Here is a 19,531-nt window from a genome sequence, read left to right as displayed (position 1 = left end):
CACTGTCTTTGTTCCAACAGAGCAGAAGCAGGAGGATGCAAACAGTGGGCTAAAACCTGCTGCTGTCTGGAGGTGTGGAGCGGCTGCTGGTGACTTCATCAACTGCTGCTGCTGCTGCTCCACCGCAGGGAAAATAAATTTTGTGATGCCATTGTAATGAAGTGCATGACAGTAAACCCTTTGTGTACAATAAATCAGGGCAGTAACCAATCAGGACTGAAATGGAGGAACTGGCTGGATTTGTCATCGTTTCTCTGCTGTGTCGCACAGCAGATATTCATTCAAACGGCGCCTAATAAAAAGCTTATTAAAAATCAGCTCAGTCACGACTTCCCTCCTCTAACGATGTGTCTAGCATCTTCTGACAAGAAACGCTCGCCGCCCACCTTGCCGCTGCTTGCCTCAATCAATGGCTCGACTGGTCAGCCGGCGCCCAGATGGATATCATCACCATCATCACCAAACTTTATTTATAAAGCACTTTTCATACAAAGAAAATGCAACACAAAGTGCTTGAATAAAAATAAAAACATTAAACTGAAATGAAAGAGAAAACAAAAAGCCACCCATCAACACTGCAGGAACAGTCAGTGTAATGACATGGCAGGGCACGGAGGAACCATCGGAGGAAACAACAACCTACGGGGGGTATCGTCCAGTCTGACAGTCTCCCGAGGATGACGCCCCACAGTGGGCAGACTAGACACACCACCCAGTGAGGACCCCCCCCCCACTGTGAGGACACTTAAAAGCTAAAAGACAAACTAGAACAAAAGAAACTAAACTAAAGGAAAATAGAAAATAAGACAATATGATTTAAAAGCTGAGAGTCAATATTGGACCCCGAGGGTTGATATGGAAGGAATGCCAGAGAAAATACATAGATCAAGGGTCTTGCTAGAGACCTATGAGCTATGTATATTCAGTGTACATTCAAGATGGCTTGCTGCCATCTTGCGCTGCCATTTTTGAAGGAAGCCTACTTGACAGTGCCCTAAATATGAAAGGAGCTGTCTGAAGGGCTTCCTTAAATTACATTTTACATACTGGACCTTTAAAAACGATTGGAAAACCTAAAATCGATCCTGGAACGCATTGGGAGCCAGCGCAGCGATTCTAAATACTGGTGTAACATGCTCCCGGTTGTCTATCATAGAACTAGCAGAGGGAGCGGCGAGCAGCTTCAGTCTGACTGATGCTTGGTTCCATTTCTAGCAGGATAAAAGCTACTTGGCAGAGGTCGGCCGAGGCGCCGACTCGCACTCGTCGGAGGCTTTTCTGCAGGCGACGAGTCTGAAGCAGCTTCTTCTTCAACATGAAAAGCAAATCGATAGCGCAGCTGGTGAGGGTGTATTGTCTGCTGTGTTATTGAGGTCCAACTCTGAGCTCCACAGGTTCTCCAGCTCCGAGTGGCTGACGGAGACTTCTGGCCCGAGCTGGCGCCGATCGATAGGAGGTAATTCAGCAGCGGGTCTGCTGGGACGGCCCCCCGGGCATCCGCTCACACGTGAAACATCAGGTCAGACTAAATGCTGGAACCACGCGGTGATAGAACCTCACCAGGACGTCTCCAACCACTGCAGTACCGTCACAGGCAGCCGTGTGTGTTATTGTTATTATTGTTATTATTATTATCATTATTTTGCATGTTCTCCCTGTGTCTGCAGATCGCTTCTTCTTCTTCTTCTTCTTCTTCTTCTTCTTCTTCTTCCTCCTCAGGACGTTCCATTCAGCGGCAGCCATCATCTCTAACAGAGTTCCTCCACAGAAGAACCCGGAGTTACCAGGAGAAACCTTCGCCCACACAACATCCACGTCACCACTCTGGCTGCTGTTCCGCTTTCCTTTTGCGCTAACAACATGAGCCCATTGTAGTGTCACAAAAGGTAGCAACACCTCTATCAGGTTAGTGACCACACCCTCCCCAGGCAGGTGTTTGCTCCCTCTGATACCAACTCGTCATTATCTCACTTCCAAGCAGCATCCAAACATCAGTCTTTTGTTTATTTGTCTGTTTTCTGAAGGAGGCTGCTACCACAGGGCTAAATGCGCTGACACAGATGAGTGTCACCCGCTGTTTAAAGTCAAGCTCTAAACTGATGTTTCCTCATGACATTTTTTTGCTGCAATGCTTAATCATGTTTATAACTTCATGAAAATACTCTCTCAGTCACTCAGACACACGCACGCACGCACACACGCACGCACGCACGCACGCACGCACGCACGCACACACACACGCATGCACGCACACACACGCATGACAGTGTTTCTGCCCCCTGCTTTTTCTTCATCTCCCTCCAGTCGGGTAGCTGAGTTTGTCATTTTGTGGCTCAGACATAAAATTAGCTGCGACTGAACTTGTGCTAATTTGTTCGGAGACACCATGAAATTATATCTGCTGGGGGAAAAAAAAGAAGAAGACATGTTGGCAGCACCTCAGGTATGCGTGGATTAAAGTGGAGCGCTTGGGGACGAGCAGAGACCGAGGATGAATGGAGAATAAAATAAAAATCACACCACTCACCCACAGAGGATCACACACACATTTCTGTTTGTGCTTCACAATGCGCCATGATCAGAAACTTTTGTTCATAGCAGCATAATCTCGCAGCTAAACGCGAACGACTGGTTTCATCACTGAACGTTGTGGTAGAATTGGCTAAAGGAAGGTGAGGAAGAAGATGAAGATGACGAGGAGGGAGTGGAGGGGGTTTAGGAGGGTGAGGGGGGGTTTCTAGTCCAGTTCAGCTGCTTAACATCTAAACATTCCACCTAATTGGATGAGGTCTGTAATTGGCTCTGATTGTTAACGTGGGGAAAAGGGGTGCGTGTGTGTGGCGAGCAGCCGTGGGGGCATCTGATTGGTTGCTGCCGTGTGGACGTGATGCTGCTGTTAGTGACAACAGACCATGTTGAGTCTGTTCACCCCAACTGGGTCACTTCTCCACACTGGACACACACTGCATAGTAATGTCCACACACACACACACACACACACACACACACACACGCCCTGGCGTATCGATCGCCGCTGGAGGACAGCAGGTCAAGTCGCAGGGTGTCAATATTTAAAGTGACGGTCCGCCCGGCCGTGACCTCATTAATATGAGGCTCCACTCCGCTCAAACAGTCCTAGGAGGGCCGGGAGGGGGGTGGGACGGGGCGGAGAGAGGAACCGGAGAAACCGCAAACACAAGCGGCGTCCACAACTCACGACAAACGTGCACGGTGGGAGTGAGCAACAACAATCGGCAAGAAACTCTGCCGACTGCAAGGACGACTGGCATGTGACCCATTGGTGGCGCCACAGAGCCAATGGGAGGCCAGCTGCACTAAGCAGCAGTTTCAGTGACTAAATTCCACCTCCAGTTGAGTCCAGTTGAGAAGAAAAACAACCAACGCGTAGAAGACGACAACAAAAAAGAAGAAAAAGCAGGTCTGACGCTGAAAAGCTTCGACAATCAATGTGGTTTCTTTTCCATTACGCGGCGGATAAACGGCACAATTACAGGGAGCCGGAGCAGAAGTGACCTTTCAGCGGCTACACATCGATGGTGGCTGTAAAAAACTGCTGGAACAACCGCAGCGGTTTTTCACTTCCTGTTTAGAACAGCGATGACCGATCCACCTGTTCAAGCAGCTAGATCAGCTACATCCTGAGTAGAGACCAGACCAGGGGGGACCAGACCAGACCAGGCTGGACCAGGTCAGAAAAGACCCGACAGGACCAGACTAGACCAGACCAGACTGGACCAGACCGGACCAAACTGCACCAGACCAGACCGGACAGAACTCCAGCTCCAGACTGAATGGATCAGACTGTTTCTCACTCCCCATCAGTGCAGAAGATGACTTATCAGAGAGCCACTGGTTCTATACAAAAGTGTCGTTGAAGTCGGTACTTTTCTTTGACCTTTCCTGGGATTTTCTTGTGATTTTTAAACACAAGGCCTTCTGGGAAAGAAAGATGTGTTTTTGAGTGGGAGGAAGTCCGTGTGGGACTGCAGTTAATATGGACCCAAGTTTCAATCTGCCGTGTGGAAGCAATTTGCTAACAGGAAATGGAGGTTGGAAGTAAAAACCATTCTGGCCAATCTGTCTTTTGATTTTCATTTTTTCAAATCCTGTTATAATACAACAAGTCTCCACTGGATAAAAGCAGCGGAGCAGCCTGGTAAACAGCCTCACCTGTACTCCAGCGAGAAGCGGGTCAGCTCGGTGCTGTTGTGGATCCATTTGAACTCCAGTGGCCAGCTGCCCTCCGCCATGCAGGTCAGCACCAGCCGGTTCCGCTCCAGGTGCAGCTGACTGCGGACCGGCTCCGTCTTGAAGTAGGGCGGCACGTCGTCTGCAAACAGCAGCACAGCAGAGCACAGCGGTGGTCAGGCGGAGGTGGGAGTGAGTGGTAAACACATCAAACACACACACAAACACACAAACACACAAACACACAAACACAGGTGTGATGCTGGGGCTGGGAGAGCACAGGTTGCTGGTTTCTGTGTGAGTGTGTGCTCGGCGTGCTTCATCTCCACCTACGGCTCCATTTCTCTCTCTCTCTCTCTCACACGCACACACACACACTTGATGAATGGCACGACAATGTGGCGCTACACTGGAAGATCATTGTAAATATAGAAGCCGTCAATGGGACGGTTGGATAATATAATGAGCAAATTGACCAATAATTAAAAGTGTCAGGATGATGTATGACTCGCAGTGGGAGGAGGAACCTTCACCGTCCCGCCGGTGTCGGGTCAGGTCTGTCGGCGAGACTTCAGTGAGGCGATGACATCATCAACGCTTTGATCCACCAGGAGGGAGAATCACTTCCTGGTTGGGAGGTTTGTGACGTGGTGTAATGAATCATTTCTGCTGATCCATCAGCACGTGTCAGCTAGCCAGTTAGCCTCCTGTTGCTAATTGTGTGTTTTGCATCATTTTGCTGCTTCTTACCAAGAAAATCCAGGATGACAAATAAATAAATCACTACTTAGGAAAACAGCAGTCGGGATGCGAACCTGCTGCGGCTTCACACCAGGTGAGTCGAGCCTGGACCTTCACCTGTCTGACCCCGCCCGACAGCCTTGGTCACATGATCACACGATCACATGACAAACCACCGTTCAGGTTTGACACTGTCCCACCCTCTTTTCTTTCTCTCTTCTCCTCTTACTCTTTTGTAACCTGCTCTTCCTTTATGTTCTCTTGCACCTGTCAAACTAAAAGACATAAAGGCTCCGAGACGACAAAGCTAAAAAAAAGGGGAAAAAAAAGGAAAAGAAAAAAGACACCAGCTCTTCAAAAAGCCTCCTGGCAAAGGGAAGTCGACGGCTCACAAAGGGAAGTGTGGGGGTTAAGTGTCTATACGGCGACAGAACAAGCAGAGCGGCGAGGTTTCCGAGGGCTTGACACACACGACGCAGGAGATAAAAGATAAAGCTGTCGTTTTAGTTCTGCAGCCGAGGAAGAAATGAGTGAGTGGAGACGGCCGAGGCTAATTGTTCCCCAGTGAGGAGCGCTTTGCCCCTTTTTTTTAATCTGAGATCGCAGATAAAGGGGAGGGAGCGATGGGGTTGGTGGAGGGAGGGGTGGTGATGGTGGTGGTGGTGGTGGTGGGGGGGCAGAGAGACATTCGTGCTGTGTCATCCCACCGCCACCGCCTCCAGTGGCCTCACACCAGCAGCGTCCTGCCGCGGCGAGCGCTGATGACTATCTGCTGCAGTCCAACCGTCTCATTAGCAAGTCCAGCAGAGCTCAGCGCCGCTATCAGGCTGCGGCATCAGCAGCAGTGCACTCTGGGAAAGGGACTGCACGCTGCAGCGGGTGGCTGGGGAAGCAATGCAGTGGGTGTGTTGGGGGCGGATTCGGTGGGTTGGGGGCGGAGTCATTGGGGTGGGGGCGGGATCAGTGTGTAGGGTTGTGGGGTCAGTGGGATAATGAGCCAAACTCTCACTTCAAACTCGGTAGTAGGAGCAGCAACAGCAGCAGCAGCAGCAGCAGGACATTGCATTGATCAGTTATCGACTAATGTGCTGAATTGATAGTTGAGCACCTCGCCAATCGATTGATTGATTCTTTGATAAGCGGTGTCTTCTCGACTTTTCTCAACAAAGTCCAATGTGCATCTGACCAAAAGAAAACCAAACCAAAACTGTAAAAAAAAAAAAGCTCTTTCGATTTTTTCCCCTCACCTGATTCATTCTGTCTTTTTCCCAGACATAAATAGGAAGGAAATATAATCATTACGAAACACAAAGTTCAGACCCAGTTCATCGGTGACCAAGAACTCAAATGATGGGTGTATATATATATATATATATATGTATATATACATACTCATCACAAGAACATCATATAGAAATCAATTTCGAGGACAGCTGATTGATAATAACAACAACAACAACAACAACAACGCCGGGGCTCAGTCCTGAATAATATGTATTTATTATCTTTGATCCATTAGTTAGTCAAACACTAGATCACTGTCTGAATTAGAATCATTGTCCAGGTGCCATGACGTGCAGAATTCCAGGATTCCATCCCTGAACCCCACAGGGATCCACGTCTGCCGGAAAGTTTTGCACTTGACAAACTTCTTCACGCGCCCTAATGCAAAGCACACGCTGGACTTCCGTCCTCGGTGGAGTCGGTTGGCTGGTCGATGCATGCATTGCATTGCATCGCTCACCGCCACTGCCGCCGCCTTGGGCTCCCGCTGCAGCGGCTGAGAGGCGACCTTCCTCCCAGCTCGCTCCGCTGGGACCCACTGCTGCAGGACACCACATGCATATTTCAGCTGCAGCCTGGAGGCCCCAGCCCCGACACACACACACACACACACACACACACACGCACACACACGCACACGTGTACCATCATCCTCTTTAAATTCACATGATGAAAAATACTTACAGACCCAGATTGACTTGGCCGAGTTGCTTATAAGTGAGTGTGTGTGAGTGTGTGTGTGTGTGTGTGTGTGTGTGTGTCAGTCTGCCAGCAGGTGTCTAGATGGTGTGTGTCTGTGATGCTGATGAGGATGGAGCTCTAACTGAGCAGCTAATGGTCCCGCTGGGCGAGAGAATCTGTTCCACTGTCGGCCTTTATTTAGCAAACTGGTCGTGGTCTGCTCCTCCTGCAAGGCCGAGTGTGTGTGTGTGTGTGTGTGTGTGTTTGTGTCTACTCACAATAGTAAACGGGCAATCTCCAAAATGTGCTGGTAAATTTACGACGGCTCTGAGAGTTTTGGCAGACATATTGGTATGTGTGTGTGTGTAAATGTGTGTGTGTGTGTGTGTGTGTGTGTGTGTGTGTGTGTGTGTGTGTGTGTGTGTGTGTGTTGTGGTGTTGTGTGTGCTGTGCTGTGCTGAGTGATCGTTTACTCGTCCCTCAGAGACCCTCAAACTGAGGCCAGCTGCTGATTTTCACTGGAATCTCGACACCAGTCATCTCTTCACTATTCTGCGCACGCACACACACACACACACACACACACACACACACGCATAAACGATATTTAGTCAAGACATATTTTTTTTGCACTGTTTTCTACTTGGCTCCATATTTTGTGTGTTTGTTGTGAGTTTTGTCATGGTCGATGATCGTCAGTGATGGTCGGTGATGGTTTATTGATGGTTAGAGATGGTCAGTGAGGTCAGTAACAGTCAGTGATGGTTCGTGATGGTCAGTGATGGTCAGTGATGGTTAGAGATGGTCAATGATGGTCAGTGACGGTCAGTGATGGTCAGTGATGTCAGTAACAGTCAGGGATGGTCAGTGATAGTTAGAGATGGTCAGTGATGGTCAGTGATGTCAGTAACAGTCAGGGATGGTCAGTGATAGCTATAGATGGTCAGTGATGGTCAGTGATGGTCAGTGATGTCAGTAACAGTCAGGGATGGTCAGTGATGGTCAGTGATGTTAGAGATGGTCAGTGATGTCAGTAACAGTCAGGGATGGTCAGTGATAGCTAGAGATGGTCAGTGATGGTTAGAGATGGTCAGTGATGGTCAGTGATGGTCAGGTGATGCAGGCTCTGATACCGCAAACAGGTGCAACTTCTTTCTCTTCTAACATGATAAAAATGAAAGCGTAGATTCTGCATTTGCTCCTCACAGGTTTGATATTTGCCACCGCCCTCGTTATGGTCTTGGTCTCTTGGCTCTCGTCCAATCCAGTGGCGTCTGGCTGCAATCAATCAGCCGCTCCGACATTAAAAAACATCTCCTACCCTCTTCTAAACAGCCGGTTCGTAAATCTGTGAGCTAACCTTTAGCCACGACAGGCTAGCTCCCAGCTCTCAGCCTTCATCAACCTTCCCTATGGCGGTCCGGTAACGGCGGGCCAGGCCGAAGGCATCAAACAGCCGCACGGTCAAAAGCGACGAATGACGCTGCTTCTCCGAACATAAACTGGAAGGAAATATGTTTTTTTTATTTGCTTTGCACGTGACTTTCCCATAGCTTTATCATGATTAACCTTTTGGTGCCCACACAGCTTCTGCACGTGCTTGCACAGTTGTGTGTGTGTGTGTGTGTGTGTGTGTGTGTGTGTGTGTTGAGGTGCTTAGATGCTTTCATTTTACTCAAGATGCAGCCAAAGAAAAAAACAAATAATCGCTTTAGTGCTGGAGAGCGAGGCGGGTCGCACAGCGCACCAAGCAAATTATTTTCTCTCACGCTCTTACGTTTATGAGAGCAAATCAATTTATGAGTCAGGAGGCCCAGTGCGAGTGTGGAGGGTCCAGGATGGTTGTATTCATCTCACAGTGAGGAGATCCAGAGCTTCGAGATGTGCTGCTAAATAATTTTAGCCTCATGAAGCTAACGCACCAATGACCTCTGACCTGAGCACAGGGCCTAGGTCAGAAGGAAAACAGAGCCGCACGTCAGTCACACAAACACACGAGTGTCCCGCCCACCAACCCAACAGCACCTCTCATTGGCCCGCAGCTAAATCAGAGTTCAGGACGACGTGAGGAGGAAGAAAAGACGACATTCAGGACAATTAAAAAGAATCCAATTCTCAAAGAGCAGCAGCACCTCCAACAGCCAGAGAGGAATATTTAAAACAAGCGGGGGGGCTGAGAGTGTGTTGTATCGAGGCTCATTTTGCCTCCGCTGCACTGTAATGTGCCAAATTTATAAAGAAAAAAATCTTGATTCTTGATTCTTAAACAGTGACTGAATCAATGGCTGAATCAGTGACAGGATCAGCAGTTCCTTTGGACGAACTGAATCGTTTGAACAAGCACAATGAAATGATTGGTTCAAAGGATTCACAGCACTTGGTGGTTGCTTTCAAAAAACACTGGGTTTGAAAAAGACGTGAGTCTTGCTCTCCGACTCACTGACTCACTGACTCACTTGCTGCTCCTGCAGCGTCCTGAGCAACACTTCACTGCACATCTCAGCTCAGGCGGGATCATGAAAAGACTCCGTAGGCTTCGACGGTGGGTCCTTTAAAAAGAGATATTGCGCCGACGACGGCCCTGAATTCACTTGTTGTCGGTGATTATGGCGGGTCAGTGTGAGTCCATTACCGCCATTCAGCTCGTTGGAAGTGCAGCGGGGAAACAATTTGCCTCGGCGGCCTTGTTAAAAGGCTTTTAATGCTGTAGAATGGGCTCCTCGCTCTCCGTCTGCCAGCTGAGGGCAAAACTGGCCGCCTGGATGCCTGGATGGAGGCTCCACTGGCCTGAAGGAGGCGCTGTTATCACCTACGCCAGAAGCTCCCAACCTCTCCTCCTTGTCTTCCTCTTCTTCTCCTCTCCCTGTTCATCACATGGCAGTGATGCACAATAAACCACATCTTCTGGACTTCATGTTCCTCTGAGACGATGTGCTGTGCATTTTTATTGCACCAAGAGAAAAAAAAGGGTCATTTAAGGTGGAGGCGGCGCTGGTGACTCAACCGAGTCCGTGTGTAAATCTTGACGTTTCTGACAGTTTTTTTTTTTTATTTTTATTTTTTTTTCTTTCTCACACACACGCTGGCCGGCGGCGGCTGGGGGAATGTTGCGTGCAGCCATCAGTCTGTTTGTCTGTGCACAGCCACGCGTGCTCTAAAGCAAACAGCAGGTACGCACACACACACACACACACACACACACACACACCACACACACACACACACACACATGTCAGCCGCCTCATCCATCTCTGCTGCTCAACTCTGCGACAAAGGCATGCACATGTAAACAAGGAGAAACACACACACACACACACACACACACGCACACAGGCCTCCCTCCCTCTCTCCTCACATCCCCTCCCAGTGCTCGCTGCCACCTAATGAAGGGGGCGTGAGAATGGATAAGGTCACTTTCACCGCAGCCAATTAGCTTTGGACATTTCTCTTTGGTCCCGCCTCCTTGGCGTGGGTTTCTTGTCTTTGCACTAGCGGCTACTGGGCTACCAGTGTCTTCCATGAGCCTGCAGGGGTCACTGTTCCCTACAAGCACCGCTACACCTGTTCAGGTGAGCTTCAAATGAAGACGGTTCACATGAGTCATCCTCGCACTTAACTGGTGAGAAAAGTGATGTTAAGTTAAAAGAAAAGCAGGAGAGCCGGTTTGAACGGGGAAGGGATTAGTGGACCACAGGGGAATATTTACATCATCGGCACTCAAAGCAAAATTTTCCCAGCAGGTTCCAGCAGCTCCAGGTTATCTGGCAGATTTAGTTACAGCAGTGAGCAGCAAACACATCGCCGCACCGCTTAATTTTCAATTACTGGCTTGCAAAGCTGTAATCGGCCACCGGGGGCAGCGGGGAGGGGCGCAATGACTCGCTGGTGGAAATCAGATTATTATTAATCTGGTTGTTGTTGTTTAAGAAGACAGAAAAGCCGGCGAGGAGAAACTGATGATGTGCATCTTCATTCACAGATGCTCTTCCGAAAACAAAATGTATATCATTCTAAATAATGAAAATTACAAATAACAATAATAATTATTAATAATAGAATTTTGTCGCTATAATATATATATATATTCATATATATATATATATATATAACGCGTTTCACTCTTGGCACCACAGGACTGAAATTAAACCTGCGAGCGGCTTCTAGTGGGTTTAAAACTTTAAAGGTGGCGGTAGTGAACCGAATCATTTCATTTCATCCAGTTCACCTGTTAAAAAAAAAAGACCAAAGGAGTTTTAGGACCAATCACACGCCTGTTTCACCATCACAAAGCCTCCCAAAGGCCACTAATTCAGCACTCCAACATGAGTTGGCTGACTCTTCACTGGAGTGTGTGTGTGTGTGTGTGTGTGTGTGTGTATGTGTGTGTGTGTGAGTTGTAAATTTATCTTCACCAATAATTAAACTGGAGCCGTGGAATTGTTGGGGCAACAAACCTGGACTGTTAATACGTATTTTAATGACAAATCAGGCAATACTGCCCACCAGGAGGGGGCAGTATACAGGAGTGGACAGAGCCCCAACTGGGTCCGAAACATCCTCAACAGAAAAAAATCGTGGCCAAGAGGTCAAACAACAGGAGGCGAGAGGAGGCGGTGAAGAAGTCCCTCCTCATAGGACAGCAGAGCGACAGTGAAATCACCGGCTCCTCCTGCTGGCCTTGATTGGCAGGTTTGTTTCCCACTTCTGTGACCGCGCAGGCCATCGTGTGATGAGAATCTGTGGAGAAGAGACACTCCACAAGTCCTCTGAGCCACTACAGCGCTCGCCACCAGCTGTCACCCAATGCCACTTTCATCTATCTGTCTGTCTGCCTGTCTTTTCTGTCTGTCTGTCTGTCTATCTATCTATGTGTGTCGGATTGATGTATGGTTTGTTCGAGCCTGCAGCTGCACCAGCAGAGTTTTATAACTTTAAAAGCAAAGACGAGTTTTAGAACAGCTGGAATTAAAAAATAAATAAATAAATTATAAAGTGCAAAAATCAACAGGTAGGCACGGCCTGTGATTAAATGGGGATTAATTTCAGCACTGTTACTTAAAATGCAGCTCATGTGGTGAAAGCGATGAGAAAACCAACCAAACTAAAAAAAAAAAACAAACAACAAAAACTCCCAAACACGTTAAATATGATTTATCAGGCTGTTAATCTGTCTTAAGCTTCGGAAACCATAAGACCAAAATCCCCTTTTGTACTTTGAAGGGTTTTACACACAGTCGTGACACAGGGGGGAGAAGAAAAAAAAAAAAACAATCACAGAAAATAAAATCAGGTCGTCTCCTTCACACTGCCCCCTGCAGGTCAACCCCCACGGCAGCGTCAGTTCATGTTTCAGAGACGCAGCAACGATCAAACTGAGGTCGCAGAGCCACGGAAAAAAACAACAACATTAACATCAGCAACAACATCAGCAGTAGCAGCACCACCACCCAGCAGCACCAGCAGCAGCATCAGAAGCTGCAGCCGTGGCAGCAGCAGCAGCAGCAGGAAGGAGGCGGAGACCCGGCGGTGACCTCATCCTCCTGCTGATGGATGAGCAGCGGCGCTTGTCCTGCAAATGCCCCCTAATGGTTTGGTGGCATCGAGCGGAGGGCCGAGGCCACGCCCATCCATCAGCATCAGGGCGCCGTCCCGGCGTGCAGGCGGCGGCGACGGCAACGACGGGCTTCACCTGTCCTTTACCCTTCCTCACGCCGCTCTCCATCTTCCTGGAGGAGTGACCTCCTGACCTTCTGACCTCCCTCCATCTGTTTCTCCTCGCTGCGCCGCCGCAGCCTCACTCGACCATTCACTTCACTCCCATAGCGCTCCCTCTCTCTTGCTCTCTTTCTAAAGTCAGTTAACAAGGCCACGCCAAGTGGGACGCCAGGCCACGCCCCCTCATTGGCCGCAGTTATTTCACGCCTTCTTCTGGGGAAACATTCATCAGATTCATGTAGGCAGTTTGTAAGGCAGTGACTGACTGCCTGTCAGTTGTTCTTGAGGCTGTGACTTTCTTCCTGTCGGCTGTTTGTAAGGCTGTGACTGACTTCCTGTTGGCAGTTCGTGATGCTGTGACTCACTCTGCCAGATGTTATTGAGACTGTGACTGACTTCCTATTGGCTGTTTGTGAGGCTGTAACTGTGTTCTTGAACGCTGTTCATTAGGCTGTGACTGACTTCCTGTCGGCAGTTCTAGAGGGCTCTGACTGACTTCCGGTCAGTTGTTCTTGAGGCTGTGACTGACTTCCTGTTGGTAGTTTGTGAGGCTGTGACTGACTTCCTGTTGGCCGCTCGTGGCACTGTCACAGACTTCCTGACAGATAGCATTTACAAGGAAAAAAATCCACGGTTGCAGCTCAAGGACGAATACAAAGACGATGACATTCAGGCATGCGCGCGCGCGCACACACACACACACACACACACACACACACTGGGTATTCCCAAGCTACAACCAAAATCCTCTGTGAACACACACACCCACACGCCACTTCTTCAGGAGGCCTGTCAAACACGGATGTTGCTCGGCTCTCATCACTGTCACACTCTTTCCCCACAGCTACAAACTCTCCTTCTGTCCTCAAGACCGCCGAGTTGGTGCAATGAATTAGGATTATTTTCCATCGAGTGAAAAAATACAAAAAAGTATTTTCAAAAAATGTTTTTGTAACAGACTTAAGTGTCTCTACACTGATATCAAAAGTGCTGCAGCAGCTGCGGAGACTGAACTTGTGTTGGTGAAAAAGAGTGGAATAAAAGCGGCCACTTGAGGAAACACTGAGTCTGAGACGTTGTCTCATCTGAAGGTGCAGCTGCAGCTGAGAACTGAAGACTAAACACTAAAGCAAAGTGTTTCTCGGTTCTTTTGTCATGTTTAAAGGCTGCAAGGATCAGTTCAAGTGCCTCAAATTGTTCCCCCGAGGTGAATTCTAGAGCAGCTGCAGATGTTTTAAGGAATCGCTGCTGCTTCTCTGGAGGAGATCTCCGATGAATGTCAGTCAGCTTCATCACCCTGCAGGTCGGCTTTCAGCTTCCAATTAAAAATCACTGAGATCAGCATGTCTGTCCGTCCGGCCGTCTGTTCGTCCGGCAACCTTGCTCTAATCATTGAGGTGTCCTTCTTCTTCTTATGTTCTGCATCAGTAAAAAAAGGGAAAAAACATCCAAGCAAAAGTGGCCTGAGAAGAAGAACAAAGGTGGTGGGTGGTGGTGGTGGTGTGGGTGGATCTCATAATAGCTGCCTCCCTCCCCCGTTTCCGTCCTGCCATTCCTCCATCCTCTGACTCCATCTCTTGAGGACCCTTCAGTCTGTGGACTTTGAACTGAGCTATGCCTGGATTTCCTGGTTCTACGGTCATTGTACTGTTTTATTTTTGAATACACAAAAAATCAGATCACATCAGATGTGTAAAAAGTAAAAAAAAAACAAACAAAAAAACAACAGTATGAAAGTCCCGACGGGGAGCTGCAGCGGGTATTTATCCATTCTTTCAAATAAAAATCTCAACAGATCGCAAAGATCACACATGTTAAAGGCCAAACGTGGGAATTATTATTATGTCTTCACAGACCGAGAGGTCGTAAATCAGTTTATAAGGCTAATTCCAAGTGGAGGAGACTGTTGAGAAACCCTTTGGCACTAAAAGGAAAAAGGGAAAACAAAAAGAAACAGGCCATAAATCCCGATGTTAACTGATCAGAAGTGTATTTGCGAGCCATCGTCGGTACGGTTCTGCAGTTCTGCAGACTCAGACTCGGATGTCCTGAAATCTCTCTCAGGTGCACCGCAACATTGAAAGTGTTACGTAAAACACACACACACACACACACACACACACACACACACAGCAGTTTGCAGCAAGTGTTTATAAGAGCTGCTTTCAATATTTGCCGCAGGTTTAGACACTTGGGTCACAACAAATCTGCGAGTCAAATAAGCAGAAAACACACATAAAACACCCAAAATAAACTACGCACAACTTTGTGTTGAATATGAGCAAGGAACATTTTTTTTTTTTAACTGTGTTCTTTCAGGAGCCGAGGATTGATAAAAGTGTCGAAATATTTATCTTCAAACGGCCACTTGTGAAAATGAAAAAAGGAAACCGGTTGAAAATGTGTTTAATGGACTTTTACAGCAACGACAACTGGTTAAGTGGCCTCTATGCTGTGTGTGTTTGTGTATGTTTGTCTGTGTGTGTGTGTGTGTGTAAGAGAGAGAGAGACGCAAACCGTAACGCAGCACACGATAACGAGCGAGGCCCGCGGTCTCTCACGCAGCTCAAGGTCGTTAGTGCTTTTTTTTCTCGCCATCTGCTGAGATTGTTTACACTTGCCTGGATAATTAGCAGCTAATTAGCGGCGGACGGCGGGGAGTAAGTACGCGCTCCGTCCTGCGTGCGTGCTCTGCGTGTGTGTTTACGCGCGCTCGAGGCGACGCCGCGTTGCATTTTGTTGGCTCGCGGTAAATATGTGATTGTTATCGAGGACGACCGGCACAATTTGAATGAGAGAGAGAGAGAGAAAGAGAGAGGGGGAGAGAGAGAGAGAGAGAGAGAGTGCGTGCACCGCGGCGTGCAGCAGGTCATCACCACAGGTAACGCTTTCCACATTAAAGCCCTGGTTAAAAACCAGGCTGATCCGCTGGATGTACGCCCTCTGTCAGGCTAAAAAGCAGCGGTCACTTTATATCAGCTGCGGAAATAAAAGCTTATCTTGTAGAATACGACGTCAAAAAAGGTCAGAATAAAAAATATGGGGAGTTTGCAAAAAGTTTTTTAATTGGCGACACAAACTTCTGTGGAAAAAAAGTCAAATAGGCTGCAAAAGGCGAGACGTAGATAAGAATGAGTCCAAAAAGTATATATTTATAAAAACAAAACAAAAAAGTAATTTTCGATGATTGAGTTTGGGGAATTAATTCTGCACTGAAATAATTCAAATTGGATATCGATTAAAAAAAATATTTATGTATGGATACATTTGTTTTTTTTAATATATTTTTCATATTTCATAAACTGGTTGGGTCAAAAAAAAAAAAAAACAACTTTTCCAAAAAGATACAGATTATGATTGAAGCTGCAGCCTTTAACTCAAAGCTCCCGTCTGACCTCCGACTTGCAGCTGCAGCATCAGCAACACGGCGCCTCGTAACTCCGCCCACCTCTCTGCCCTCTTTGTTCTTTTTTCAATTCTTTTTCAATTTTTGAGCGGCTGCTGAAACAAAACAGATTCTAATCAGCTGATGAGATTACATCTGTTTGTAACAGAGCATGTGCTTTCCACTGTAATCTGCATCAGCCTTCAGAGGGAAGCAGATGTCGTGCAGGGGGGGCCGGCCCTAATCCTAATCCCGCCCAACAATAATCCTGCAAACGGCATCACAAAGGGATATTATGTTGCCGGCTTGTTATGAGAATGAGGATTTGCAGACGGCCTGGTGTTGTTGGAGGGTCGAGGTGAAGGTCTGCGGTTCCAGTCAAGACCGTTGGTCAGTGGGCGGCCACTGTGAGGCGCTCACATCATCTACAGAGAGAAGACAGGATGCCCCACCCACTTCCTGTCTCCCTGTGGACTGATGCAGATGGGGGCCTTTGTAGGATTTAGTCCAATGAAAAAAGGAGCAACCAGAAGGCGAGACAGCGGCCGACCAGCGGAGAAGAATGATTCCACACTAATCATCCGTCTGAGTTGATAGACTTTATGGACGTTGACTGGCTGCCAGATGGCTCACAATTCAGTATTGCTGCCTTTAAGAGGCTTGAAAGTTGAAAGCAACGGAAGCAAATTAAAAAAAACAATACTATTCTGGGGAAAATATACGCTGTCTGTTCTCCAGTTTGGGGATATATATATATGTATATATATATATATGTATATTGAACGAAACACTAATCAAAAAATATCTCAAAAAAAGAAACAAGTTGGACTTTGTTGACAAAAATTAGCTTTCAATATTCCACCCTCATCTATCCATCTACCAATCATCCATCCATCATCCATCTATCAACCATCCATCCATTCATCATTTTATGAGTCATGCATCCATCCTTCTGGTGCAAATCGAGCAATGTGGCAAAAGCTCCATCCACCAAGTTGGTGGCTGAGCAGGTGCGGCGTCAAGCGGAGACACACAGGCAGTCTACCAGTCCAAACAGGGACAATGGACCGGCTGGAAAACTGGGAATTTTGGGAAATGGAAGGAAGCAGATTCAACTACATCATCAAAGCCACCTATGATGTTCTTCCAACACCAAAAAACCTACATCAGTGGTTAGGAGAAGATCCAACGTGCGCTCTCTGCCAAACAGCAGCAACATTGAGGCACATGCAGCGATGCAAAACCAGCCTGTCCCAAGGCCGCTACACCTGCAGGCACAACTAAATATTGCGGCAACTGGCGATCAAAATCCTGGAGGGAAGAATAACTGCCACCACCGCCCTCCATTCTCCGAGGCCAGGACCACCAAGCACCACTCACTTTGTGAGTGAAAACAGCCGGCAAGAACGAACACAACCCTCCTTGACCCGGCCCGCGACTTGGGGGATGCTGCTCGACCTTGACCATAAACTTGTCTTCCCAACAGAGAAAATAACAACTGCTCTCAGGCCAGATCTCATCATGTGCTCAACTACTCAGAAAACACTACACATCCTGGAATTAACAGTACCATGCGAAACCGCTTCCGAAGAGGCACACAAGAGGAAAAATCTCAGGTATGCTGAATTAGCAGCTCAAGCAGAACAGCGTAAGTGGTAACCGGTGTACCAAAGTGCTCCCTGTAGAAGTTGGCAGCGGGGTCTATGTTGCCAAAAACCACAACTGGGCTCCTCAAGTGAATGGGGGTAAAAGGGCCAGCCTTCCAACAAGCAGTGAAGTCACTCTCTCACTCTTTCAGAAGCTGCGGATCGAAGCAACTGGTTATAGGTCAGGCTGAAAGACTCCAACTGGGCTGCAAGATGACCACTACTGGGAAAAAACTAAGGAACACACATCTGGGACGCCAGCTATTACTGTTGAGCCCTTTGGAAGTGTCGTGGACCTAACTCACAAAAGACTGAAGATGAATGGTGCCCACCTTATGACCCCAATTAAGTATTTACCCCTCCCCAACTCTGACACTTTTGTTGCCTAAAGAACCTCAGAGTCACAGAATGACCACTAGCTTTTAGAAAAGTGATTTTATTTAAAACAAAAACAAAAACAAAAAAAGAAGACAAAACAATGAATAATAAAAATAGGATTTTGCTGGAGGCCCCAGATATCTCTCTGAATGTTTTATATATGTTAAATATTCATAATATTCATTTTGCTAGTGAGCATCCTGCTCCTTCACCCAGTCTGGTCAAAACGATTCAGGAAAAGTGAAATCTGAGCGTTCGACAGTTTTAAGACCGAGGAGGGTCCGATGTGTTTAGGCTGGTTGACGTTTGTTTGGAGATTTTTGGATATTTCAGATTCATATAAGGTCAAAGTGGTCCGATTCCCAACGGTAGGGTCGGCACTCCCTGCTGGCAGCAGCACCACCCCGCTGCTCTCAACTTTACGAAGAGTTGGAGAGCCAGAGAAGACGAGGTTTCATCCAGAGGAGAGACTTAGCGAGGAGGGTGAGTGGAGGCTGAGAGGTCTGAATGGGAAATGAATGTTTTTCTCCAACCAAAGGAGAGAAAACTGAACCAGCATCTCTTATAAAATGATATTTGATGATTATTTTTAGATCAATATTAAAGAATTTTCGGGGGTTACCCCCCGAGGGGGTTACAGACTGTACAGTTGGATCTGCGGCCTTGCAGATCAGCTACAAATATGAAAGTGAATTTTTAAGAGTTCTGTTTTCACTCGCAAATGTGACCAAATTTATTGCCAATTGAGAACCTCCAGACTCTGCACCTCCACCTCCCCCTCTTCCTCCTCCACCTTGTCCACCTCCGGCTCCTCCTCCACGGCGGAGCTCCTCCTGAGCCTTCCACCAGTACCTATTTTCAGACGTGACTCTCCAGACAGAAGGACTCTCTGCGTGTACATGAGGTCTGTGTGTGTACAATACGTGAGGGTTGCGGTGTGCTTGGCTGAATGTTGTGCGACTCCCCAGATGAGAGTGTGACAGAGTGGTTCCAGACGGCGGCGCAGCGGCGGCCTGTGGAGGCGTGTTTATCTCCGGCGACGACTCTCTGTTTATCTGCTCCTGTCTGCAGGGGAACCGGTTTGAACTGGATTCACCGGGCTGCTGAACTCTTCACTCTTTTATGACACGGACTCAACTGAGTGACCTGACTTGAAACCTGTGACTTGAAGCACGTTTCAAACACCTTACCGTCATCATTTTTCCCCCAGTGGCCATTTGAGGTACTGCAACCCCTCAAAAGCACAGCCCCTCTAAAAAAAAAAAAAAAACAAAGAAAAAAATAAAATAAAAAATAAAACAATAAGATAAAACACCTGTTGACTGGATGCCTCCAACCTGAAACAAAAATCCAAAATCTTTCTTTTGTAATTTTTTAAGTCCTGGACTTTCAATCTGTCTAAAAAAAATTCCAAAGGCCAGAGAATCCTCATAAAATAGGTTTATAGCTTCCTGTTTCCTGCTGCAGCTCCACCTGCTGGCTGCTGCTGCAG

General features: G+C 47.5%; 1 protein-coding gene across 9 annotated transcripts in view; it reads right to left on the bottom strand.

The window, feature by feature from the left end:
* LOC142880780 (protein sidekick-2-like) overlaps nucleotides 1–19,531 on the bottom strand; it is a 194,852-nt gene that overhangs the window by 62,149 nt on the left and 113,172 nt on the right. For all 9 annotated transcript variants that reach the window (XM_076014716.1, XM_076014712.1, XM_076014717.1 and 6 more), the window contains exon 2: nucleotides 4,192–4,351. In XM_076014716.1, coding sequence (XP_075870831.1) covers nucleotides 4,192–4,351 — 160 coding nt within the window. The remainder of the gene's footprint in view (nucleotides 1–4,191; nucleotides 4,352–19,531) is intronic.

The sequence above is a fragment of the Nelusetta ayraudi genome, unplaced genomic scaffold (assembly GCF_046127955.1).
Source record: "Nelusetta ayraudi isolate G7.1 ecotype Tasmania unplaced genomic scaffold, CSIRO-AGI_Nayr_v1 ptg000172l, whole genome shotgun sequence".
NCBI lineage: Eukaryota > Metazoa > Chordata > Actinopteri > Tetraodontiformes > Monacanthidae > Nelusetta > Nelusetta ayraudi.
The sequence above is the reverse complement of the archived record's forward strand: the minus strand, read 5'-3'. Positions and strand labels throughout refer to the sequence as shown.